This window comes from Oenanthe melanoleuca, chromosome 2 (assembly GCF_029582105.1).
Source record: "Oenanthe melanoleuca isolate GR-GAL-2019-014 chromosome 2, OMel1.0, whole genome shotgun sequence".
In the NCBI taxonomy this organism is placed as follows: Eukaryota; Metazoa; Chordata; class Aves; order Passeriformes; family Muscicapidae; genus Oenanthe; species Oenanthe melanoleuca.
The window spans coordinates 25,753,164-25,779,753 of record NC_079335.1 but is presented as its reverse complement, the minus strand read 5'-3'; the positions used below and the strand labels follow the sequence as shown (position 1 = coordinate 25,779,753).

General features: G+C 38.0%; 1 protein-coding gene across 1 annotated transcript in view; it reads right to left on the bottom strand.

Annotated features, from left to right (window-relative positions):
- The window catches only part of MMP16 (matrix metallopeptidase 16), a 166,647-nt gene extending 145,579 nt beyond the window's left edge, over nt 1-21,068 (bottom strand). The window contains exon 1 of the mRNA XM_056485318.1: nt 20,639-21,068. Within this exon, the coding sequence (XP_056341293.1) occupies nt 20,639-20,770 (132 nt within the window). The 5' untranslated portion in view covers nt 20,771-21,068. The remainder of the gene's footprint in view (nt 1-20,638) is intronic.
- Nucleotides 21,069-26,590: the final 5,522 nt, after the last annotated feature.

The window sequence follows — 26,590 nt, the reverse complement described above, 5'->3', positions numbered from 1 at the left end:
ATTAGTGCAGTTGCTGAAAAAAATGAGAGGAGATAAAAGTCAGGCAACCCCTGATACCAGAACCATCAGGCACAGTATAAATGCCAGTCCACCCACCAAAACCCACTCTGTCAACATATTTCTTTTGTCTTTGTTGTCTAACCATTGAGGTAAAAGAGCTAAAAAAATACTTTTTTATGTTACAAATATATTATATACATATATATATATATGCATATAATATACACAGAATAATATACTAGCATGAAACAATCCAGAAAACTGACTCTTGTCATCTCATATTTTCTGGGCAGAAGGCATGTGGGCATCTTTTCACTATTTCATCACACAAAAACAAGAGCTCCCTTGTCTAGAAAGAGACTGTTAAATCACCAAAAAAATCTCTGCTGATGTTCTGACACACTTCAGACAGAAAAATAAAACAAGTATAGTCCCTTTGCTCAATTGTGAAATGCTAAAAGACCCCTAAGTTTAAAGCCTTGCAGCTCAGATAGTGATAGTATGATCTGCTGCCAGAAGACCAAAGATCACCTCAGGAGGAGAGAAGACCTCTGAGGGGAATTTTCATTCCTGATGATCTAACTGCAGCCTTCTAAGCCAGCTGGCCATTCCATTTCTTTTCCATTGGCTTTGACAGGTCTGGTTTGCTTCCAAGGCTGCACACAGAACAGCCTGGTTATCATGGATCTGAAGACCTCATTACGGATGTGTAAAAAACCCAGATACGGTAACACAAACACCAGCAAGTGTTGGACAGCTGAGGAAATGTGCTGACGATTTTGATACCCACACAGTTTTAAATGGACTAGAAGAGATTTAATTTTGAATCAGAGAGTATTCTGAGTTGGAAGAGACCCACAAGGACCATTAAATCCAACTCTTGAGTGAATGGCCCATAAGGGGACAGAATTCCCAATCTCAGTGTTCTCAGCACCATGTTCTAACCAACTGAGAGAATCTACTCCAGAGCCAGGCCTTTTATCCTCTCCTGAACATGGACAGCTTGTAAAAAAAAAAAAAAAAAAAAAAGGTTGTTATTCACGTGCCTTAAATTTATCTACTGTCCCATGAATACTGCACTTACACCCTTGGAAATCCTTGCAGTTACTTATGTTAGTAAATATATTTTTTTTAAAACTGTTCCTTGTAAAAATAAAAATATTTAATAGCTTAATTTATTTCTAAAATGTGCAAAGATATAGCATAAATTAGTTTGTTGACAAATTTTTTCTTTAGAACACCTTTTTCCTGTAGTGTACGTGGAAATGGGGAAAAAATATAGGAAGAACAATTACCATGAAAATTTACTATAAAATGTAACAGACGGCTTCAGTGACTGCTGAGGGTATATGTCAAAGAAACAAAGGGAATACAGAAAAATCACATTTCATGACATACAGCTTCTTCTTATGTTATCATGATCATGTGGGACACAGAAGACACAGGAAATGTTTTTTCTTAGTTTTCAGCTACTAGTCCGCTCTTCCAATCTTCTCTGGACAGGATTCCTATAGCAGATATAAATGTCATTTACAGAACTCAGGATTCTTTTAACACATAAGAGGGTAAATAAATAGTTATTTACATGAGGTGCATTAATTTGCACCTTGTCCCAAAGCAATTTCTTCTTTCTTCTTTATCCTTTCAGGAGAAAGGCAAGATGGGGTTGAATGTTCAAGCCCTCGTCCTCTGTCAGAAGCAGCCACACCTTTAAACAGGGGGAGGCAATTTTCTCCTTTCTTTATGGCTGCTTAGGTCTCTTTCCATCTCCAGGTTCCTTTAGCATCTCTTAAGCACTCTGATGTTAGTTATTTGATCTCCACTTCTTTTCATCGTGTGTAACCCTTGCAGACAGTGTGGCACATCCACTAGAGTATGGATTTTAAAGCTAGTGTACAGGATTTTAAAGCTCATTAATAGAAGAATGTGTGACACTGTGGTCTGACACTCTTCTTCCAAATATATTAATCATGATGTCTGGGTCTGTCTCTTGCAGCAAGGTTTGGGCAGATTAACTGACATCAGTTTCCTCATGTATATGTGTATGACATACTAATAAAAGCATCTAAGAAAAATCCCTCTTGACAAAGAAGGCATACTTTTGTCAATGGTCTGCTGAAGTTTCACGAGGCCAGAATGGTAAAAATGTATTGGCATCAAACATGGTGTATTGTGGCTTGCTTTTGACCACAAAGATCACTTGACCAAACATCTCCTTTATATCTGAACTGCTACAAATGAGGAAGCCTTCTGGAGGAAGAACTTTTGAATCCATACCATGAGTCTTTAACAATATTACCACCACACCATAGTAAGTATTATGGCATGTGATAGATTCATAGAAATCACTGGGGATGGTGGGCATTTGCTGAATGGGATATTTAAACAAAGACTGATCATGTCTAGAATGTAGAAGTGGTTCAGTATGGAGACTCAAAAAGAACTATAAGACTGTGACACAGTGATTGAAAGAGTGCCTGAAACAATGATTAGCACTTTCCAGCATATAAACATGCACAAGGTTTCAATAAGTGTTCTATAAAATGCTACAGAAAGTGCAGAGATAATACTTTTACTCAGCATTATTATTGTTAAGAGAATTTATTTGATACGTTTGTTAAGCATTTTGAACAATGGCACATTTATATGCAATAAAACAAAAAATACAGGATGCAGACAGGACAGCTGACCCCAACTGACAAAATGGATATCCCTTGCCATTTAGTGCTACATTCAGCATACAAAGCTGGGAGAAGAAGAAGGCATAGTTGTGGCAAGTTCCTAGGTCACTGTTATGCAAGATGGAGCAAATCATTCCTGGGCATACCTAAACCATGGCAAGTGGTGAATACCCTCTTAGGTCTCCTCATTACCTAAGAGGTAAAGCTTTTGTTTTACCTCTACAACTGCCTTTACCCCAACCCAAGATTTTTCTCATTTTCACCCTTGCAATTCTCTCCCCCATCCTACAGCAGGAAAAGTGAGATGTGTAGGGCTCAGCTGGGCTCAGCTGCTTCTTCAGGTAAAGCCAAGACAATTGTTTAAGAAAATGCTGCACTGACTAGGAAAATGAAATACAGCAAAACAGATTTTAAACTCAGAAAGAGATCTCCCTTAGATCCCTCTCCAAATGGAGTAAAGTGATCTACTCATGCACATATTAATTTTCTGTCTTTGGATATGGAAATTTCAGGGTCAGGCACAGCAGTGTATAATTGCTACTGAGAGCCAAATCAAGTATCAGGCACAGCAGGTAGAATCAATAACTTTCAGGATATCCATGTTTCACTCTGTACTGTAGGACAGATACCCCTTGCATATCACAGACATAATCACAGACTATTCATCACTATAGTGACATGGGTATCTCATATATTTTAAAAGAAACACTAAATTTTGTCCTTGCTTAAAGAAAGAAGCAGCAAGACTGCTAATGCCAATGGAGTGGCCATGGTGCAATCTATCCCATACTCTCCTGATCCACAGGGAAAGAAACTGCAAACAATTTGTCCCAGGAGCAGTCCAAACAAAAAGGTTAGGTCAAAGTAACAACATTTAAACCTTGTTCTGCTGGCGATTATTCATATCAGAATAAACAAATTTAAGAGACAATAATTTCAATTGGTGCAGAAACCATTTCCTCATTCTTTATCATAATGAAATACAAGAAAAATATTTCTAGTGATCTGGTATATATATCTACATGGTGGATATAGGTAAGTTACACATGTTGATAATCATCTGCCACATTTTTAAGTGGCTTAAATTTAGACACTGCCTTGAAAATTTCCAGACACCTTATTGAAAGGATTCTTAATCAGGTTTCCCCATCTCAAATAGCTGTGTTGCCTCACTTGATTTTTTTTTTTTTTTTTTTTTTTTTTTTGCATTTTAACATTTTCTAAATAAAATAAAAGAAGTAAGTCTTAATGACCTGAAGATAACTTTGCCAAGTACACTTGAAACATTTCTGGAAAATTGTGATATGACAGAGATTTTGCACAATGAACATTTTATTTATGTCAGTTTCAAATCAGTTGATGCTCCATCACACAGCAGTTTCACCTACAAGGTCAGACATCAAAAAAGTTGCTCACAGAGATTAAGAAGGGGCTTTCAAAACAAGAATGGAAGGTGTCAGATCAAGAGAAAACATTTGACTTGTGTAGGAGTAATAAGCCCAGTAGGTATCAATAGCTTGATTTTGTTTACTCAGTTTATACTGCAGGCAGTATTTCACAGGCTATCAGAGCAAGCTAATAGTATCAATGACAAAAAGTCACTCTGGGCTTTCTACTTTCAAGATGCTAACTGGTCTAGCTTTCCAAAACACAGTTCTCAATAGCATGGTTTTCCAGATCAAGGCTAACATCCTCTGCTGTGTACCAAGCTGAGGATTATAAAGAGAAATGGAAAGGAATAAAGCAAAGGAAGACTCCAAGCACTACTCTGAATGTGGTCTGAAAGGCTTATACTGATGCACCACTGCTACTACAGGAGTTCAGAGGGCTGCTAGCACATAAAACAAATTGAAAATTCCAGGTCAGTTCCCAAAAATATAGTACAGATCAATTGTCAGTGGCATTCTTCCTAGACAGTCTCGGGAAGTACCAAACAGTGGTGAGCCTTGGAAAGCTCTCTTGACTTACCTCACCTTCAGCAGAGGAGCTCCAGGAACTGGTTTCTTCTTTTCCCTGAATCATTTCCCAGATACAAATCGTGTCACCAGCGTACAACTGCCCATGTGCCTCAAAGGGCCTTTGGTTTTCCCACCAAAGTGGAACACATTTTCCAGCAAAATTCCATCCACTGTGAGACTTTACCCGATGATACAGGCCAGACTGTGAGGCCACAATGTGACATTTGCATCACCCCAAATCTACAATCTAATGGAATTCACAGGTACTGCAAACACACCAACTGCAGGGAAATGTTCCACTGAGCCAGCTGTGAGGGTCATGATCAGAGCTAACAGTGTTTCTGCTTCAGCTGATTCTAGTCTCTCACCTCCACACTTGGGTGCTCCTTCTATCCTTAGAGAGATCCTTTGTGGGACTACAGCTGAAGAGCTGAATCTAACCCAATTAATACAATCAAAGTGCAATGTCTCAACAGATTACCTCTTCTTTTTTTTTTTTCAAAACTGAAAGCCACAATATCCACTGCTTTTCTGACACATTACAGTCTGTTTATCTCTTTGAAATTCATTACTTGCTGTCTCCTCTCTACCCAAGAAATGTTTTCTGAATTGTAGGACAGAAATGGCATGGCTGATTTAAAATACCCTGTACTAGAGGTATATATGGTTTAAATAATATTAAATTCCCCAGTTGCATTCTTGAACAAGTAGAATCCCTAATGGCAGGTTTTCCAGAGGCCATCCTCTGGCTTTTAACTCCTGACTCATGACATGAATTCAATCTGTATGGTAATTTTGAAGTTTCAGTTTATATTGTTGGCAGTCAACTGTCTATGGTGTTGTGTAATCCCCCCTTAAACCAATATTCAGAGTATATAACAATCAATGCATTTTTCTCACTAAAATATTACCTAAGCAGTCAGCTTAGGTTAAATTTCATATATCTCAATCAGGGGAAAATAAAATAAAACAACAAAATAAAAAGGCCAGATTACACAAGAGAACTCATACTATCTAAATATAATTTATATTATATCTCTTATGTATATATATATGAGAATTTATATTATCTAAATACTCATGTAAAAATTCATTTTTATTATTTAAATGCTGATATCTAAATTAAACTCCTTATTCAAAAATTAACGTTATTTTATGACTAAAATAATATATCTTTATGACTAAAATCTTTATGACTAGAATCATATCAGTAGTACACGTCACTACTGATATTGGTACTTTAATATACTGCTTTTGAAGATCTAATCCTAAACCTCTCTGACACTGGTCCTACTTCACAACTCTATTTTTATCTCTCATGGTTGCTACAAAATACTAAATCATGAGTACAAAGCCACGTAGTTTAAAAGCAGTAAAACATGTGTTTTCATTTTCCTACTGGAGAAATTGCAACACCTATAAAAAAATAAAAGCTAAATTTCAGGAGAACTACTCAGTCTCCTGCAGCTACAATTAGCATCTAAGTCCAAGAATTAAACGGGCATCTCCTGCCATAGTGATGCACAAGGTCAGCCAGTTAGCTACTGTTAAACAGTTTAAAGGTGTTAAGCAAATTGTGCAATGTTAACAGTCATCACATAATGAAAAACAGTGTTTGTCAGCAGTTAGAAGTACTTTGACCTTTTGAAGTGGCAGGTTTTAACAGGAGCAAAAATAGCAGCAAATACAATTTTGAAGACAATCAAAACTGAAAAGAGGTATGAAGTAAGTGTGTGTGTGGCTAGTGTTAGACAGCTTTCATGTTAAACTTTTGGAAAGCTTCTTGAGGACTTGGCTTACTGTATAAAATGGAAATATTCTGTTTCTTCTTTAACTGTGAATTTCTAATTCTTGTTTCAAAAAGAAAAAAGATAAAAAAAGTGAATCCAAGAACTCAAAAAGAAGAAGACAATCAAAAATATGCTAAAAGCCATTATTTTATGATTTTCAAACAAGAATGGTGGATTCCATGGGCATTGTTTACAATTTTCAGCATTAAATTCAATGTTATTGGAAAAAAAAGACTTTCACACGGTGACTGAAAAATGTAAATGACAAAAAGCAATGAAGCAGAAAACTGTATTGATGTAATACAGCCCACTTTTTTAGTCTAATACAACAGCTATAGGATTCTTCAGGTAGACACACTAATGCAGAAGAATAAACATTACAGTCAATGGCTGTCAGTAGAGATATCAGCTGCTCTGAATGAGGAAATTACTGTTAGACAGAGTACAGAACAAGGAAGGATGCCAGTCCATTATTGCTATTGAGTAAAATTACACTTTGTAAGCCTCCACATTAAATAGTTAGATCCCATCTCAAGTTAACTTTTTCTTTTCTCCTCTTCAGTAGGGTTCTTTTCCAAAAGTGGCTCAAGAATACCACCCCTGTAATGATTTGAAACTTTCTTCTAACTACAAGATTCAGCTTATGCATAGATAGTGTGTCTCCACTTCTTTTTTTACTGTTTTCATCCCTTATATATAGGCTAAGCCTATGGATTTGTACACCAGTATTTATCTTGAATATTTAATAAACATTCATATTAAATATATATCATAATATTTTTATATAAAATTTTTATAGCCTGGAGAAGAGAGGCTTCAGGGAACTTCCAGCAGCACTCTGATACCTAAAGGGGCCTACAAGAAAACTGGAGAGGGATTTTTGGAAAAAAGTATGTTGTGGCAGGACAAAGACTTTAAAATGAAAGAGGGCAGGTTTGGATTAGTCATAAGGAAGAAATTTTTCACTGTACCAGTGGTGAGGGACTGGCACAGCTTGCTGAGAGAAGTTGTGGATGCCCCATTCCTGAAATCTTCCAAGGCCAGGTTGAATGACTTTGAGTAGCCCGGTCTAGTGGAAAGTGTCCCTGCTTATGGCAGGCAGGGCTGGAACTAGATAATCTTAAAAGCCCACTCCAACCCAAATCATTCTGTGATTCTATGATATACATACTTTTAATTTACTAAGTTAAAATATTTAGTAATTCAGTGCTTTTCAAATAGCTTGGAGTAAAACCTTGGATGCAATTAAATTAATGGCACAATCTCAACAATTTCATGAAGTTAGAATCTCATTCAAGTTTTCCAATGAAGACCAGATATTTTATATTTAGCCTAGTAAGTACACAGGTAAACAAATAACAGTTACAAAAAGGAAAATAAACTAAATATGGGTGGATTCCCTTTCTTCTTCTTGTCTTGTCTTTTTCCTATAGCTGAAATACAGGTAATATATGAGGTTCAGAAAAAAGAACGCATGGAGGAAAATTATATCCCCCATTTCTATACAAGCCTGAAGCTCTCAACTTCTTTCAACAACTCTATTAATTCTTTCTTCCAAATTTTAAAAAGTAACCATTTTTTATTAGCTACTTCACCAAACACCATTACACAATTTTTAACCACATGTTTAGCTATTTTATTTCTAAAAACAAGTTAAAACCTATAAAGTCCTCAGACTGCAGGACATTTAAAGTTAAAATTCCCTTTTTTCCTTTTCTAGCTATCAGGATAAAGCTAATAGGCATGATGGATTTGTCTATTGTATTATTGGAGATAGGACATGAGAAAAGCTGTAATTGCTTTAGGCTCCCCGTCTGTTATTTTCTTAACTTTTACAAAACATCACAGAATGTAATGTTTCAACATTTTAAAAGCTTAGTTTCACCTTAAGAATCATCTTCTCTGGTGCTGAAAATTTAGGTGAAGGAAGCAAATATTCATAAAGACATTAACCCCTCCCCAACTTTTAATGAAACAGAATCTTTGAGCAAAGTTAGAGAAAGAATATATTTCTAAAGAATCCAAAACTTTTGGTCCAGATTAAATTGACATCACCTCCTCAGGAAGATCTTGCACGTAGAAAAAATCCCTAATATCTCAGTGGAAATGGCATCTAAGCAACTAATCTATGAAGAACAATGATTATATCTTTATCTGACTGCTGGGACAAAAAGTGAATTCTCTCAACAGTTAGGAAAAATGACAGAATTACTCACAAAGGATCTAAAATACTGTTTTATCTCTAAATAAGCCTTTGAGTGCAAAACAAGAGTAGAGCTATAAAGGAAGCTCTTCTGTATTGAGAGATTGAAGATATGTCCCTCTTTCTTCACAAATGCAGACTTAAAAATCCCACAGCAGATCTAGTCTCTAATTACATGATAGCAGAAAGCTCATTTAAATAGTACATCAGGTAGCATACTCAAGTATTTCAAATTTTTTGGATTCTCAAATTAAGTAAATAGGCAAATTTATAAATACATGCTGGTCAGTTACATTCTTAATCTGACACAGTTAATATTCCATTTTGAAGGTCTAAAGCAATCCTAAAACATAAAGATCTAAATTCTGTTATTAACATAGAAATGTAAATTTCTGTTGACTTAATCCCCATTTTGCTTTACATAACAAAAGTACTTGAAAACAAGATAATTATTCTTGAAGGCTGAGGGCCCTTAGCCAAAGAAATTAGTAAAATATCATTTTTATCTTCTTGGGGATTGTCTATCAGGCAATAGATACCTAGCAAGCTTATTCTTCTAAAATATATTTGCTCTTTATAAAAATGCTTTACATAGTTTTCTCCCCTCAAGCTGTTTAGATGTTTGTAAGTTTAGGATGGAAAGAGGATCTTTAAAACCATTTAAGGTAAGGCACAAAATAACAGTCAGAAGCAGTAGATGTATAAAACCTGCTGTAAGTGTTTGCTCTGAGTTACGTAACATGTTTTACATGGCTTTGAACAGGCTCAGGCCTGATCTCATTGCAGTTGAAGGCAAAACTGCCTTGTTACAGTAAAGAAATGTTGTATTCTTTAAATCCCTAACTAAATACTTAGAATACATCAGATCTAAAGATGTGAGGGAGTGTTAACCTTTCACATTAAGGGATGAATACATTTAATAGTGTGCAGTGCATTAAGTGACAGGGTAAAAACTGTAGTGACATCACGATGGAGTCTATTCTTGGTTTTGTCAGGAGTACAGGTGTCTGGTGTGATCTGAGATGAACTACATTAACCAGGGGATGGAAAATGTAGCACTGGATTTTTTAGGAGGCCCATGACTTTCTGGAACAATATCTAGAGACCAAGCAAGTCAGACCACAGGGTCTAAACAGCACCAGGCTCCTACACAAGCATAGTGAATCCTACCACCGCAGAGAGAAGGTATTCAACCCCAAATTATGACATCAGAATGCCACTGTCTACCTAGGGCAGCCCCACAGATATAGGTCTTATCAGTCTCCACCATAATTTAAAACTAGAAACAGGTTTTAGTTACCTAAATAGAAGTGCCTAGAGTCATATAACACAGAGAATGGTTTCCTGTTGCTAGCCTAAAGAGGAAACCTTTGCTGGTCCCATGATATTTCTGCCAGCCTTGTGCACATCTTGGCCAAGGACACCTTAAAAGTGCTGGATTAAGTTGCTCCACATGTGAGCAACTTAATCACACTTCTGGTTAATACCAACAGGAGAGTTCAGAAAAACACTACAAGTCACTCAAACAGAGTCACAAGGTGAACAGATGGTACAGGAACCTTGAGGAAAAAGATTCAGCTTTCACTTTATTATATCTAACATGTCATCTCAGCAAATCTTATTTACCTTATCCTCTCCCCATTAATTTCTTAACATCCAGGAGTATGTGAGCAGTATGGCTGCCTAATATAAAACAATAAATGCACGGAGCAGTGCACCTTTTATTGTATGTCATAAAAATCCACAAATACTCAAATACAAAAGGAGAAGCTTAGGTATTGTGAGGAAAAGGAAACATGAATGTATGTGGAACAATTTACTTGTTTAAGGTCAAATTCTCTCAAAAACAGAACAGTTTTTAATTGTGCATTGTGTGGTAGTTACAATCTGATCCAAAACTGATTTATTTGTTAAGACTTACATTTATTTAAAATAATTTTGAGTATGTTTGGGTAACAAAAATGATCTTATTAAAACTTTCATTGTGAAAGAGACTGTGATGTTCTCTATCTTCAGTTATCTAATGCCATCCTTCATCTAATCCTAAAAGTGATGCCTGCCAAGTTTTAGTACTCATATTTTAAAAGACCAAAACAAAACCAAAATAAACAAACAAACAAACAAACAAACAAACAAAAAACCAAAAAAACAAGCACAAAAAAATCAAAGCCAGTGTTCAAACTGATACAGATGTGTCTTTCATCTTTTCTGCTCTGGTACTTTCTTTTGAATATATTCACTTCTAGAATGATTATACAGATTATTAAATTGAAATGCTGTATTCATATTTTATTATATTCCTCTACTACACTTTATGGAAAAAAGTAAAACAGTCCCAAGATAAAGGAACGATGAAGATATATTCCTTTTACATAATTTTTCCTCTATTACTCTTGATATGTATTGGAAAAGGCTCGTTACAAAGATGGATAAACTACATGATCCATATGAAGACTCATGATGGAACTGGACACACAATCTGGATCTTCAGCACTCCCCAGCAAAATGCCTCAGTCACTTACATCACATCCTTTTCCTTACATATTTAAACATATATGAAATAGAGAAAAATATAATACAGGTCTTTCCAAAGCTGGCATTTCATTACAAGTAATGAAGGAGAGAAGTATCAGAGCTAGGCACTTCATAATCAACAAGAAAAACAAAACACTGGAACACTGTCTTGGGTTGGTTTAGGGGTTTTTTATTATTATTTAATTTTTCTAAATACATAGAAGCAATGAGATAAAAAAAAAAAAGCCTCACATGCCAAGACCAAAATCATGCTGTACATTTAACAATATATTTCTATTTCTTCTCATAATAATAATAATAATAAATTTTATTGCATGAAAGATTATTTCTTTCACTTGCAATTAAACATAAACTACAACACAGATACAATCTGTCAATTTCTCTGCAAAGACTGGGTCAAAGCAATTTCCTGAAAGAACATTATGCAGCCAATGTCTGAAGTAAAAATGTGACAGGATCATCACCTTCAGATCTGCATGCCATACAAAAAGAAAGTAATTTTCTCTGCTGTACACTTTGTAAATATGCACCAATAGATTTAAATGAAGTATCTTCCTCCCCATTGAAAGGGAGGCTTGTTTTCCTGTTTTACTATCTGTTTTAAAGACATTGAAAATATTCTTTCTGCCTTTCAGCTTGCAATTTTCTAAGAATTTAAGTCTTCCCCTTGCCAACATCTTTTTCACAACTTTAAGTGAATTTGTAATTACATCCCAGCAAACATGAACAGTACCAATGAAATAAAGTAACTATTTCTTTACAATATTATGCAAAAAAAAATACTAAAGACCAGATTTTCTGAGGCTACCATTTCTTTTCAAATTACCTATAGAGCTTTGGAAACAGTTCAACAGTTTTGTAAAAGGGAAAAAACACACAACACAACACATGTATTACCAACATGTCACATAAGTGGGAAAATCTGATGAAAACTGATCTAGATTTGTCTTAGAGCAGTTATTTTTTCCCCCTAACTGTGACATGGTATGATGAGCACTTGTGATTTAACACAATCAAAAGCTCAAAGAAGAGGGCATCAGTCCCAGAGGGACATTCACATAATCACAGAATGGGTTATGTTGGAAGGTACCACCGTGGGTACCAACCTGGTCCAACCTCCCCCTGCTCAAGCAGGGTCATCCCAGAGAACACAGCACCAGATTGTGCCCAGATGGTTCTTGGATATCCCCAATGAGAGAGACTCCACACCCTGTTCCAATGTGAGTAGAGAAGTTCTTCCTCATATTCACGTGGAAATTCCTGTGTTCCGGTGTCTGCCCACTGTCTCTTGTCCTATTGCTCAGCACCACTGAGCAAAGCCTGACTCCATCTTCTTGATCCCTCCCTCCAGATACTGAGAGACATTGATGGGATCCCCTCTCAGTCATCTCTTCTCAAGGCTGATCAGGCCCAGAACACTCAGCCTGTCCTTGTAAGAGAGATGGTCTTGTACTGAGGAGCCTAGAACTGGACAGGGAACTCCAGATGTGGCCTCACTAGGGCTGAGTAGAGCAACAGGATCACCTCCCTCGACCTGCTGGCAGTGCTCTTCCTGGCACCCCAGGATACCTGTGTCTCTCCTGGCCCAAGGACACACTGCTGGCTCATGGACAGCTTGCTGCCCACCAGGACTGCCAGGTCCTTCTCCACAGAGCTGTTTTCCAGCAGGGCACCCCCAGCCTGTTCTGGTCCATGGGGCTGTTCCTCCCCAGGTGCAGGACCCTGCCTTCCCCTCTGTTGAATTTCAGATGGTTCTTCTCTGCCCATCTCTGTTGGGTCCCTCTGAAGGGCTGCACAGCACTCTGAGCTGTCAGCCACTCCTCCCAGCTTTGTGCTGTCAGGGAAATTGCTGAGGAGGCCTCTTCCCCTTCATCCAAGTTATTGGTGAAAAGTTAAACAATACTGGGCCCAGTACTGAACCTTGGGAGACACCACTAGTGGCAGACCTCCAACCAGACCCTGTGCCACTGATTACAACCCCCTGGGATCTGCTGTTCAGCCAGTTCTCAAACCTCTCTGTCCACTCTCACAGTCCACACTTCCTGAGTTTGCCTGTGAGGATGTTGAGCGAGACAGCTTCAAAAGCCTTATTGAAGTCAAGGTAGACAATATCCACTGATTTCCTCCTCATCCATCCAGGCAGCTGTATCATCACAGAATCAGGTAATCAAGCATGATTACCCTTAGTAAATCCATGCTGACTACTCCTGACAACATTCTTATAATCCATGTGAACAGAGATGGCCTCTTTTCAAAAGCACTGAGCCAACCAGAATAGTGACAATCCTACCAAATGGTAGCAGCAGAGACATAAATCTACTTCCACCCTGGCCACACAGTGTAGATGTTCTTTTAAGATGCAGCTATAAGGAATTTTCTTCAATACCCTTTACAAAGACATCTTCTACAAATACTCCACAACCCAACAGTCTCATTCCACACTGCTATTCCACACAAGGGTCGATCATGATATGATTCATAATGAATTAAAGAGAGTAAAATATTTTTATCTACAGTCACAAAGCAACTGTTGAATAATATGCTTTATGTGTTTTTCACAGTGTAATAAAAACTGCTATTGTTCTACAGAGAGAAAGCATCAATTGACTTTAATGTTCTTCTTATTGCTTCACCTGCACATCTCCTAGCACAGCAGTTTTAATTCTAGAATGTGAAACCCCTTTCCCAATGACTGACTTCAAGCTTCAATACTTGAGATTGGACTGCCTAATATTAAACTCTAAGATCAACAGGACATAAGTTTCCTAGAACCCTGAAGCCTTGATCTTGAAATTAACGCGAGTTTCTAAACATGGCAAAAATTCCTAAGCAAGCCCCTGAGTCAATTATGTGCTGTAATACCTCAAAAGGTAGGCTAGAAACATTATTACAGCTGAACTCCCCAGCTGGTGTAAACCACATGTTAATAAGCAAAGCAACATTGTACCAACAGTTTTGGTCAATAAGTAAAACTACAGAATTTTTCTTTATCTGTAATTTATGTCAAATTTAATTCATCACATAAAAAAAGTGTTGCCACTTAATTGGTCTTGGTGTACAGCAAAGATGCTTACAATGAATGATGATAAGCAGGAACATGAATGAACAGTTGCCAGGCAACCAATAAATAAAGGTTCCAAATAGCATGACCTTTCTTTAAAGGATAAAGCTCTAATCATAATTATTTTTCAAATCCATTTCAGTGCCAACTAAAATCATGTTTGCAGCACTAATCCTGGCCTTCCTCATACAGAATGAAACCAAATCTGTCATTTGACGTATCACAGATAACAAATTAAACAGACTCAACCTGCTCCTTCAGATTATGGTCAATAGTGCAGTTTGAGGATGGCAAAAAGGTTAGACAACAACCTGGAATGTGAAATAGAGAGCTGAGAAGATTTAAGAAATTTAAATAGGGTAATTAAAATACTTTTTCAAAAGTTAAATAGTTTCCTTAAGAATCTTTAAACAGTATCAACAGAAAACCCTCCAATGCTTAACATCATAAAATGATAATTCAGCAAAGTACAAGTACGAGATAGACTTTAAAATAGTAAAAACAGATGCAGCTTGAAATGCTTTAAAATATATATAATACTACATTCTATTTTTATAAACTCTTACAACACAGTCTTGCTGAGTGCATAAGCAGAGCTGAGGTGCCTAGAGCAAGCGCTGACCTTTTAGATGGATTCAAATAAAACTGACAAAGAGCAGCATAAATCTTAAACCAGTTAAAGAAAACAGTATATCCACGTTGAAGAAACAATGAGTGGTTATGTAGGAGTTTTACATTATGCCTTCCAAATAATGGAATGAGAGAGCTTGGGCTTGTTCAAGGTTTACTGGTGGGCTAATACATTTTGTATTTATTTTAGTAAGCTCTCATGCCAGAAAACATTAGAAATACATGTTTTTTATTTTATCTTGCACTACACAAGGTGATTACATAAATCTCTTCAATCATTTTATTTCTTTTCTTTGGTAGAATTGAGATTCACTAATATATGTGATGCCTAAACACTAAACTGACAAATATTTGCCACAAGAAAACAAGTTGAACTACAATAATAAACAAATATGTTTTGTACCTAAGGTATAACATACTATGACAGAAGTAAACCCATAGGAACAGGCACCATCCTTCCAACCTGTCTTTGAAAAAAATACAGGCAGCAGAAACCATGAGCTTCCCTGCAATGTCAGTAGCACAAAATAATCTCACACTTTACAGTAGGAAATGCACTCTAACAACTAAGTAGTACTTCTTCACATTTATTTCTTCACATCAATGAGTTCATTATATAGTAGGCATTCTCCTTCTTTAACAGAAAAGCATTCTGTTGCCTATCATCAGACACATAATTTTCCAATTGTTTTCCTTATCTAGATACATTTTCTCACCAGAGACCTTTATAGCAGCTTTTCTTTATATCTCCATTTAATGAATAAACAAATAGGAAATATCTGTATATACACATTATATCTGTAATTTCCTTGACTAATATTTCATCCTCTAATCATCTTCATCACCTGATTTAGTAACTCCTCTCCATCTTTCTAAAAATTTCAGTTTGAACTCCTTGTTCTTACAAAATCCAGTTCGTTTCATTGATATCCTATGCAAGAATGAGATTCAGAATTTATACTGATTTCACGCATACTGATTGTAACTTAAATCAATGCAGAATATGTTGAATCCTGTTACGACACATGGCACTATTGATACCAAAACCACCTTAATTCCTTTTCCATAGTTTTCAGCTTTCATTTTAATGAACTATAAAAGTATTGTGTTGTGCCTAGAGACCTCACAAACAAGTCCTCTAGTTCAAAAGTGTGTAAAGGTGATATTGAAGGATTTTTTTTTCCCCCCACAAATGTTTATTTCTTTTCAGTTGCCAGCTGAAGAATGAAACTGGTCTGATTTTAAGCCTAAAAGACTAAGAGCTTATGGAATAAAAGGTCATGCCTTACCATTTAGCAGGAGCTGGAGGCTAATTGTAAATAAACAATGAAAACAACGGGGTTCTCAGAAACTTATTACCATGGAGGAAACTGATGTTATTTTTCTAAGTTCAGATTCCACTCTGTTTTGTTTCACAATATGCAATTTAACTATCCCACTTTTGAAAATGGGACACAACTGTATTGTTTTAAAGATCTGCCCACACTAAAATAAGAGTCATTTTAAGACTTCCACCAGGGATTCAAGTCCATACATTTAGCAATAGAAGGAAGAAAACAGCATAACTGCTGTTATGAGAGATGATGAGGCATGCTTTCTCTCTAGAGTTTCCCACACCACAGATACAGTCAATGAAACTAGGCGGAATTCTGAAAACACTTTCCTCGACAGGGCTTAGGCAGATACTCATCCAAGTAAGAGTAAGCAGCATTATGTTCCAGAGATCAATCATATTCCAGATGCATGCTGATCCTGTCTTCTGATCAAAGTATTTTTATTTCAATAACCATTTTTCCCATAACAAAATGGTAACATTTGTTTTCATTTTTTTTATATTGGATATTTAATAGTTAATTAAATATAAACATACTTATTATTCAATTACATACAAAAACTAATGGATGACATTGGGAGATAAATCTGCAGATCAATACCAGCTCAAAAAATGCAATATTGTTTGGTTTAGGAAAGCAAATAGATATATATTTATATATACACACTAAATGGATGATACTTGTGAAAGACCATCTATAGACACACCCAATGATACACAAAGGAGTTATCTTTGAGCCACACAAAATATTATTACTACAGTAAGGAGCCCAGTAGGGGGAAGAGATAGTTTGTTGCTCTATCACTTTTTAGTAACAATTAGCTTCCATGTGTTTGATTCAGTTTTATATTTGGAATGTTATTTTCATAACTGTTATTCCATTCACTATCTCATTGATGGACATCTTTCTCTGTGAGGGTACAGACATCGTTGAAAATAGCAACAAAACTTAACACTGATGGCATAGTCTTTCACTAATATACTTAATCAAGTTGCTGTTTTGCACAGATAGTTCAGCTCTAAAAGAAGGAGGTAAGAATGTAGTCCTTAGTTTTTCTCATGATGTCAGAAACAGTTTCACAAAAAATGCTACTGGTAATCAATGAACTTTGAAAATTAATGCTAAAAGCCTCCTTCACATATGACTAAGTGATTCCTAAATTTCATTATAATTTCTTAACCAGTTACAATTATCTCTCATGAAGCTTTAGCACAAAACTCTCACCAATACAGAGTGCAAGAGTGTCCCTCTCATGTATCATATCTGAATCCTACTCTGCTGTGTCTATTGCATGAAACACTGTACACATTAATACATTTCAGGATAGCTGAATTCAGCTTTCATTGGAAACTTGAGGAATTCCTTTATTCTTGACTAAAAGAAGTTTGGCTAAAAGAAATTTTACAGAGAGGCAACCAACTTACAAGGAACAGAAGTGTTCATACAAGCTTGTAAATGTCAGTTTTCTGTTTTACTTTTAAAAGAAAACATTACTATTTAATGTCTTTGAGCTACACTAGTATCTTAAGAACTGCCCTGGCTCACAGAACTGAAACAAACAAACCAAAAAATTCAACAAGACTGCACAGATTTTACTTATCAATCAGGAAAGTAGATTAAACAAGACAAAACAACATCTCCACAATTTATAATGTTTAACAGGTATTACCTGTATTTTATTTAAAGACAAGAAAGAGTGAAAAGTAAACTGCTTTCCAATAATCTTAAGCACTTTTTTCAGTGGCATTTCATTCAGCTCTACGTACACTACTTCTTTATTGAAGCCTACTTTGCATATTTATTCTTATTGTCATAAGAAATCTTTGTTATATTTTCACAATTTACTCTGAAGTACAGCTGCATAATGCACTTGTGCTGACATGCAGAGTTGTACAGCACAATGCATACATGCTGCTGCCAAGTCCTTTGCCTCAAATTTCCCATGCTTTTAGTCTTTGCTGTTCCCAGGAAAAAAAAAAAGAAAAAAAAAAAATCAGCACTATCCAAACAATGTGAATACAGCATTGACTGTTCTGGGGGAAATCTGAGGTTCATTTAGGCCAACACCATGTCACTAGCAGTGGTCAAAGGCAGTGACCTAGGAAAAGGCCCCATTATTTTAGGACAACTCTCAAATAATCAAGTAATCCAGTAATCCTCTGGATCGCTATTCTGGCTACCAGCAATGTGTGGCTCAAACACTTACATATGAAAAGATTGGAAGCGTTGGCATATGATAACACTCTGTTTTCAGAAAGGCTGGAAAGAAGAGCAGGAGATGGCATATTTCAAAAAGGAGAAATATGTGCCCTCATCACACATACATGCCACTTCATCCTATCCAACAGTGTTTCTTGTTCCTGATACTGCCTTTACCCTCGAAATTTGCTGTTTTCCATATGGAAGAGGTGGCAAGAAAGAAAGTGTTTCCCTTCTTTCCTCAGAAAACCTCATCCTGACTGGAGCTGGCCTCCTGTTCATATTCCACTTGACTAAACCAATCTTTCTCCTCCCACACTAGCTCCATCTGCCGCCCGTCTCTCCAGCAGAGCCAGATGCCAGCAAAGCAGACTGCTGTGGGAGGAGAAAGTTCTGTCGCTGGAATTTCATCCCTATACTCTGCAGGGGGCCAGCCTGTAAAGCATGGGGAGGATACAGAGAGCAACTTCCTCTCTTCCAAGCTCCTTCCTCAGCTCACCAGTAAAGAAGGCAGCTGAGGACATGAGCAGAAGGATAAAACGCCATTGTGTGCTCTGAAATATGCAGCTTTAACATTCATATAGCAGAAGTCTCACAATTGTACTCCAGGCTTGAGCATGGTACACACCAGACAGACAAGTGAGAAGACAAGAGTCCTGCTCCAAAGACCTTACAATCCAACAGAAGAAGAAATGCACATTTGTGATAAGGATCAAATGAGTGACTAGGGCACAGATGACAGAGAAAAAATACTTGGATTTATAATCAGGAAGGATTTTAATGATGGAGTAGAGACAATGGAAGTCAAAGAAAGAATCAATGGATGAGTGTTGTTAAGCTGAGAGAATTGCAAAGGGAAGTTCCTGTAGATAAGGAAACAAACATGGAGAAAGAAAATGTGGGTTCTTTATATATTTGATGTGATCTTGCATGAGACAGAGGGAGAAGACACACAGGTAAGAACTTTAGACCAATAGTCTAGGAACGGAGCAGGATCTGCATGAGCAATCTTGTCAGAGAAAGGAGCAAGAATGTGTGTCACTGAGTGAGAACATGAGCTCAAATAAAACAAGCAAGTGTGCATATGTGTGAGACAGAGACACAGACTTCATTTTTCTGAGAGAAAAATCATGGGAACCCAGGAGATTAAAGAGACTATAAAACAAAAAAGGCTGGTGTATGGATGCAATAGAAAGTTTTGAATGGGTTTGGCAGGAAAGAAGAAAGTGAAGGTACAGAGCGACCTAACAGAATACCAGAATTATATATAAGAAGTTGAATGAGCACATATAAATTACAGAGACATAACATGAAAAATCACTAAGTTGAATTGATAAGGAAAATAAGAAGGAAATAGACATATCCCATTGCAGCAGAGTAAAGGATCACAGCAGAACAAATGGAGTGACAGAATGGAGAAAAAGGAGGAAAGAATATATGCAAAGATGATAAAAGTCAATAAAGAAACATTAGTTAAGTGAAGGCACTATGTAAAAACTCCTAATGGGAAAACTGGGCGTGTAGACAAAGGTGCCTGGAAACGGATGGTGACTGTAAGTGTAAACTCTTAGGGTTTGCCCCATCTTGGTATCCTCACATTTAAATCTTCATTTTCTCTCGGAAAAAATACTGTTTCCTTGTTCTCCACACCCCCTAACTTCCGAGCCGTAGTTGCACCTTTATTCCATTAGTTTCACTATTTCTAGTGGCAACTCTTTTTCTTACGTCTCCATGGGAAAAAAAAAAATTTCTTTTTTTCCAGATACTCTACCACAAAGAAACGTGCCAAAAATCTCAAATTTCCTTCCTCCTGTCCCCATAACGCTCATTCATTCATTCTTCTTCGAGAAAAAAACCCAAACCAAACCAAACCAAAAAAGGCTGGGAAAACTCAGAAAGCCAGTGGTATCTTAAGTCCAAGACATTCAGCGAACCTTCCCTGAGCTGCTCGCACCTACTGGTTTGCTCCGTGCCCGGGCGAGGGTTTCCCGTCTCCCGCGGGCTCCAGCGCCGGCATCGCGCTGCCGGGATAACGGGATCTCCGGCTAAACGCATCCATCAGGCGGGGCAGCGCGGGGAGGGGAGCAGCTACCGGCTGCTGGAAGGAAAGCCTACACAGACGAATGCCCCGGCTGCTGGAAGACATGGCTGGCTATTTGATTTGATTTGAGGGACATAAAAAAAGGGAAGGGAGGAAAGGGAGAGGGGGAAGCACACACGCTCGCACACGCATCCGGCTGATCTTACCTCCACATTGAAATACTGCTCCGCTTTGCACACTGTAGTACATAAAATCCAAATGAAGGTTTGCAAGAAAAACACCCTGGACTGAGACACGAAATCCAACCGGCTTCCAGTGCTGGATGCGAGTACGATCATAGTGAACTGTGCTTCAGCGGGTGGAAGGTCTCTCTTTCTCTCTCTTTGCCTTTAACAAATGCACAAACAAACCAACCTCCCCCGTGTCGGTGAAGAGCCCGTAGCGCAGGTTCACCCACGGCCGGGGAGGAGGAGGAAGAGGAGGAGGAGGAGCAGACACTTCACAGCACAGGCGGCGGCGCGGCAGGGTCAGCTCTCGCTCATCCTCACCACCAGCCCCATAAAGAGCGAATGTGGCGTGCGAGCGCGGCCGCTGCTCCTGCACGACTCCTCTCTGCCCAGCAGCAGCAGCCGCCTCCCCGTGTCCTCCCTCCGCTCCCGCCTCCTCCACCTCCCCCGCCTCTCCTCCTCCTCTGCTGCCTCCTCCCCTTCAGCCTCCGCCTCCTCCCGGGGAAGGCGGGCCGGCTCGGCTCGGCCCGGGGCTGGCTGCCGTGGCCCGGCCCGGCTCAGCTCGGCTCCGTGCCGTAGCCCGGCTCGGCTCAGCTCCCTGCCCTGCCCTGCCCTGCCTCGCCTCGCCCCCCGCCGCTCCCCTCTCCTCCAGAATGTTCAGCCGAAACCTACATGGCCCCGCCCCGTAGGCGGCCTAGAGGCGACGGCCCCACCAGGCGGCCCCGGCGCGCCAGCGCCGCTCGGCCGCGCTCGCCGGGCCCCGGCCCGGAGCCTCCCTGAGCGGCTGCTGGGCACGGGGGGCCGCTGGGGACGGGGGGCTCCTGGGGACGGGGGGGCTCCTGGCGGCAGGGGGCTGCTGGGGATCGGCGGCCCGGAGCGGCCCGCGGCCTTTCCGCGCGGTGCCGTCCCCAGGAGCCGCGCCAGGGCCGCAGCCTCCCCGCCCTGCTCACGGGAGGCGCCCGGCGCGGAGCGGCCCGAGCCACCCGCGGTGCTGCCGGGGGGTGGGAAATCTGCTAAATGCGTCCCAATGCATGGCCATACACTTACGGGAAACAGCGTGGGAAATGCTATAGCACGGGCTGACTTCATGCTGAGTAGTGTCATATTCAAAATGCCTTGTGGTTGTGGCAGATGGACTACGCTTGCAGTGACTTAATGGTAAACGGGATTTGAACCGCATAAATACACGATATTATTATATATTTGATATATGGCCCTTTGGTATGTCATCCAGTGAAAGGAAGGAAGTTGAGATGATCCGTAACATCAGTGGAGACGATGTTGCAATAATGCATCTTGGGGAAAAAAGGGAAGGGGGAAAAAAGAACAAAACAAAAAAAAAAACCACCCGAGAACTCCAACTTTACCGACCAAAAAAAAAAAAAAAAAGAAAAGTTTGTTTGTTTGGTTATCAAAAATATGCAAATATACTTGATCATTATATGATCAGGATGTAGAAGACATACCCGATGTGAAATTTCTGTACGCTGATAATTGAGACCAATGGTTGAAATTAAAACACATGCAGACTAGATGTACACAATTTTGGCAGCACCTAGTAGCAGAATGTAGGAGTGTATTAGGTTGTCCACCATTTGATACCTTAAGAGTAAGGCAGTTATGTGAAGTAGTAATGATCTGCCTAATCAAAAGTAATCGTGTTTAAGCAGAGTTCCTTATTTTATATTCTTTTTTCAAGTGCTTGATCTGAAGGCATTTTCTGCTCTTCTGATCGTTAGTGATGTGAATTATGAAATACTGAGTTGTCAGCAAGCTAAAAGGACTTGTTGGCACTTTGGTGACAAATATGGGAAGTCAAATTAAAGAAATAGATGATTAAGAACAAGTTAAAGAAATTACTTGGAAGAAGAAGGAGAAAACGTGATACTGACGCATGCAAATTATATTTGGGAAGAAAAATTAAAAAGTAAGATCAAAAGGATACTGGTAAAATAACAGCACTTCAGGAAATAATCTGGGGGCTGTAATGTAAATATGAGTCAGCAATGTGCTACCATTAAAGAAAAAAGACAGCGTCGCTGTGGAGTGTATTAATAGGTGTGCAGTACATCTGACAGGACAGATTATCTTTCTGCAAGGGCGTTTGGTCTCAAACTGAAGACAGTCCAGATGAAAAATACAAAATACTAAAACATGTGGAAAGTTAGAGATGGGTATAGAAGCTGAAAGAACACTTGTTAAGAAGATGGAAGTAAAAGATCTCTGTGTGGTAAGCGGTGCTGTGAAAAGGACAGAAATATTTCATTCTTTCTGGGGGAAAAAAAAAAATCATCTAAATTATTCCTAAAGTTCGGATCCAATGTTGGACAAAACCTTCAAAAGTTTTACGGTTTATATACTGAAATATATGTTCTTTTATATATACTGGAACAATAATGTCCCAAATGTAGCATTTGGAATAAGACAGCTACCTAGTGGAAGTGTGGAATTTCTTCTATACGTAGGTCTGATATGCAAGATTATAATAGTTAAGCTCTTTATACTTTGGGAAGTGGATTGTATTATGAGATCTAGTAAACTTTTTTACTTCTAGCAAAAGTAATTCAGTAATTTCTTTCCTTTTATTACTGTGAATTCATCACTGTAACTGGTATGAAGGAAACACTAACTTTATACTGTCTATTGTTTTTCCTCTTTCCCAAAGGGACTGTGTGTGTGCCCTCAGCAAACACTAGCTCTATGTTTGCTGGTCTATTTTGTAGAATCTGCCATTACTGCAATATCCAGAAATTGAAACGGAAATGGAAATAGATAAGTTACTGTAACAGGAATTTCATTTGTCTGCCCTGCCAGGACTGCTGTGGCTATTTATTGTGACAAGCACAGGGCCATAAATACAGCTACCTCCTTCCATTACACTGTGTCCATTGAAAGAAAGAAGAAGAAAAGCTATGGTATGAAGAGAATGGTGGACAAGGAAGGCACATAAATATTTCTTAAGCGTGTTCTGAGGAAGAAAGAGAAAGATCACACAGGTAGAGGGAGATTGGTAAGGAAAGAGAGTAGCAATGTATGAATCGGAGCACCAAGGGAGAGCAAGGCATATGAAGGACAGAAAAGATATTTGAAGTGAAAGATATCATTCTGGAATGCTTGTGTAAGTGAAGAAATGCCTGAAATTGTGGGAAAGGGCTTTGAATATTTATGAGTAAGCTTCCGGCAGAAACATACAAGAGGGTCAGAGGCACATGAGAAATGTAAGAAGGAAAAATAGAATAGGAAAGAATGATAATCTCCATACAGAGCACTGTTTGTACTTATGTGTGTATGGGATTATGACAGAGATTAAAGAAAAGACAAAAAAAGCAACAAAGATGAAAGAATAGGTAAACACGTAAAGAAGGAAGAAAGCAGAATAATTGAAACAGGAAGGAGACACAAAGTGTTTGTTGAAGTGTTTGAGTGATTCAAGTCATATACTTTATAAGCATCTTACAGATTTTTATCTTTATCAAATGCCCATATGATTTTTATATTCTTGCCTATGGCAGTTACCAGCAGTAATTAATAAGCAGTGGGCTGGTTTGTAGGGAAGCAGAATTGGAAAAGTGAAAGTTTTAGTTCTAAAATTTTAGCCATTTAAAAAGGCAGGAAGATATCAGTTTCACTACTGTGTTACCAGTCAGCCCATATATCATTAGAGTTTCTTAAACTCTAGAAAATATCTTTTATGGATGACTGTAGTCACAGGTTTGCAATTAATAAATACCAGAATCTGACATGGATATGATATATTCCTATGTCCATGTTTGAATACAAGGCAAAAATCTTTCACTGTTCTCTTTACAAATTATGAATAGAAATTCATATGATAAATAATTCAGTAAAAAGAAAATATTACATGTTGTCCTTTCTGCGCTTTGTGTTGCTTAGTTGCAGATAGTACCAGCTGGAACTTTTAAAAAAAGAGAGCTTTATTACAAGATACAACAAACTGCAAAGAGTGAAGGCAGATATGCATATTTCACACGGTTATATGTAGTTGTGGCCAAAAGATTTTTTTAAACACCTTGCCTTTTATTTATGGAATGAGATTTTCATAGACGTGTCCATATGGATTTTATTTGACTGTTTGAAAGGTCCTACAGGATGTGAAGACAGTGAGCGAGTTTAACAGGATTTAACAGGAGGGATTATTACATTGAAGATATATTCCTGTCAGGTTGACATTCATACTGCCTGTGTTCAGGTGTCTGTTTACTCAAGGTTCACTGTAGGTATAAGGTTATCCTGTCAGGAAGTAGAACTGACTTACACTGTCAGTGCACTTTACTATGTTGTCTTGCAAGTCCATCTATGGCTTTGTAAAGAACCTAAGTAAAGATAATAAGAAATGACAGTGTAAAACCTCACATATAGTTGTAGAATCACAAGGAAAATGCTTAGTCATAAAAATCTGTAATATTTCAGAATATTTTGGTTCATGTGTGGCTGGGATTTTTGACAAAGAGCCAGTGAAGTCAGAGAGGAAGAAGATCTGAAAGTGTAGGGGTTTTTTTTAAGGAAGTTTTATATTGAATTTCTAATTCATAGAAGCATAATATTATAGAATAATTTCGGTTCAATGAGATGTTTGTAAGTCATGTCCAACTCTGTACAAAGCAGAGGAAACTCAAGTTATGTTACTCTGGTGCTTGCTCAGGGAGTTAGGAATGAAATTAGTCTAACCCAAGCATCATTTTCTCATCTGCAATGTGATTTCTCTGTCTCAGGGAGCTATTTTGAGGGTAAAATCTCTTCTGTGAGGCATTTGTCAGGCTTTCAGTTATTTTGGTCTCCGTAGAGACAACACCCATTTCAACAAGTAGAGCAGGTATCTCCTAGTCTCTTGAAGGCAGGAGAAGTGATCAAGAGAAATAGGAACAGAAAATAGAATTCTGCAGCTGAATGCTGAGAGAAACACATATGAAAGAGAGAGAACATAGAGTTAGAAAGAGAAATGGCTCTTGGAAGAAAAACATCAATAAGTATACAATAATTTTAAAAATCTCTTTTTTGATACTAACATTTTTAGAAAAGTGATTTATTATTGGGTTAGTGAAGAAGAGGTATAAAATGCACCGAAGCAGTCAAGTCCTTACTTCTTTATTCTGTTCACATGAAACTTTCTTTTCTTTATGACAATTTTCATGCTGTTTTTTTTCTCTCCCACTCTTGATGCCTTGTCTCCAAGCTTTCTGATTTTTTGCTTTCTTGCAGAGCAAGAAAGGCCCATTCAAGCATCAAGTCTATCAAAAACTCTCCAAAATGTTTATCTCAAATTAGAGGATTCTTTATAGCCAAAAGCTTACAACAGTCCATCTGTCCTTTGGACTGTGCTGGTGATTATTCACTGAGTTTACAGTAGAATCTGAATGGAGGATCAGTGATTGTTGTAAGATTTTAACAATCTCCTTCATTTTTACAAGGCTTTCTGTGTTTAAGATTGATACTGCTATTAGGTAAGAGAAGAACACAGTACATGAAACAGAAAAAAATACCACAGATCAGTGTCAGGTGAGTCTGACAGATTTGAGGAGGAAGACACGAGGAGTTCTGAGAGGCATAGCTAAATGGCTTGAAAAGTAACCAAGTCAAGAAAGACACAAAACAGGTGTCTGTCATAAATATTATGTTTCAGAGGTGTTTAAAGATCAAGTTTATTAATGGCTTTTACAATGTAAATACAAAGGCCTCCATAGCTTTATATTAATTTGAATCTTAAATGGAAGATAAATATTCCAGGTTTAGTGTTGCTCAAACCCTGCTGGAAATTCCACTTCAGGATGGATTATTGGCATTTTTTAAGTTACTCTATTTATTAGCAAAGCCCATATCAATTGTACTTAGAACCTGTGTCATTTGTTTCATTGTCCACAAAAACGAATTGTATATTTTCTCTTTTTAGTTTTCTACATACTTAATACTTTC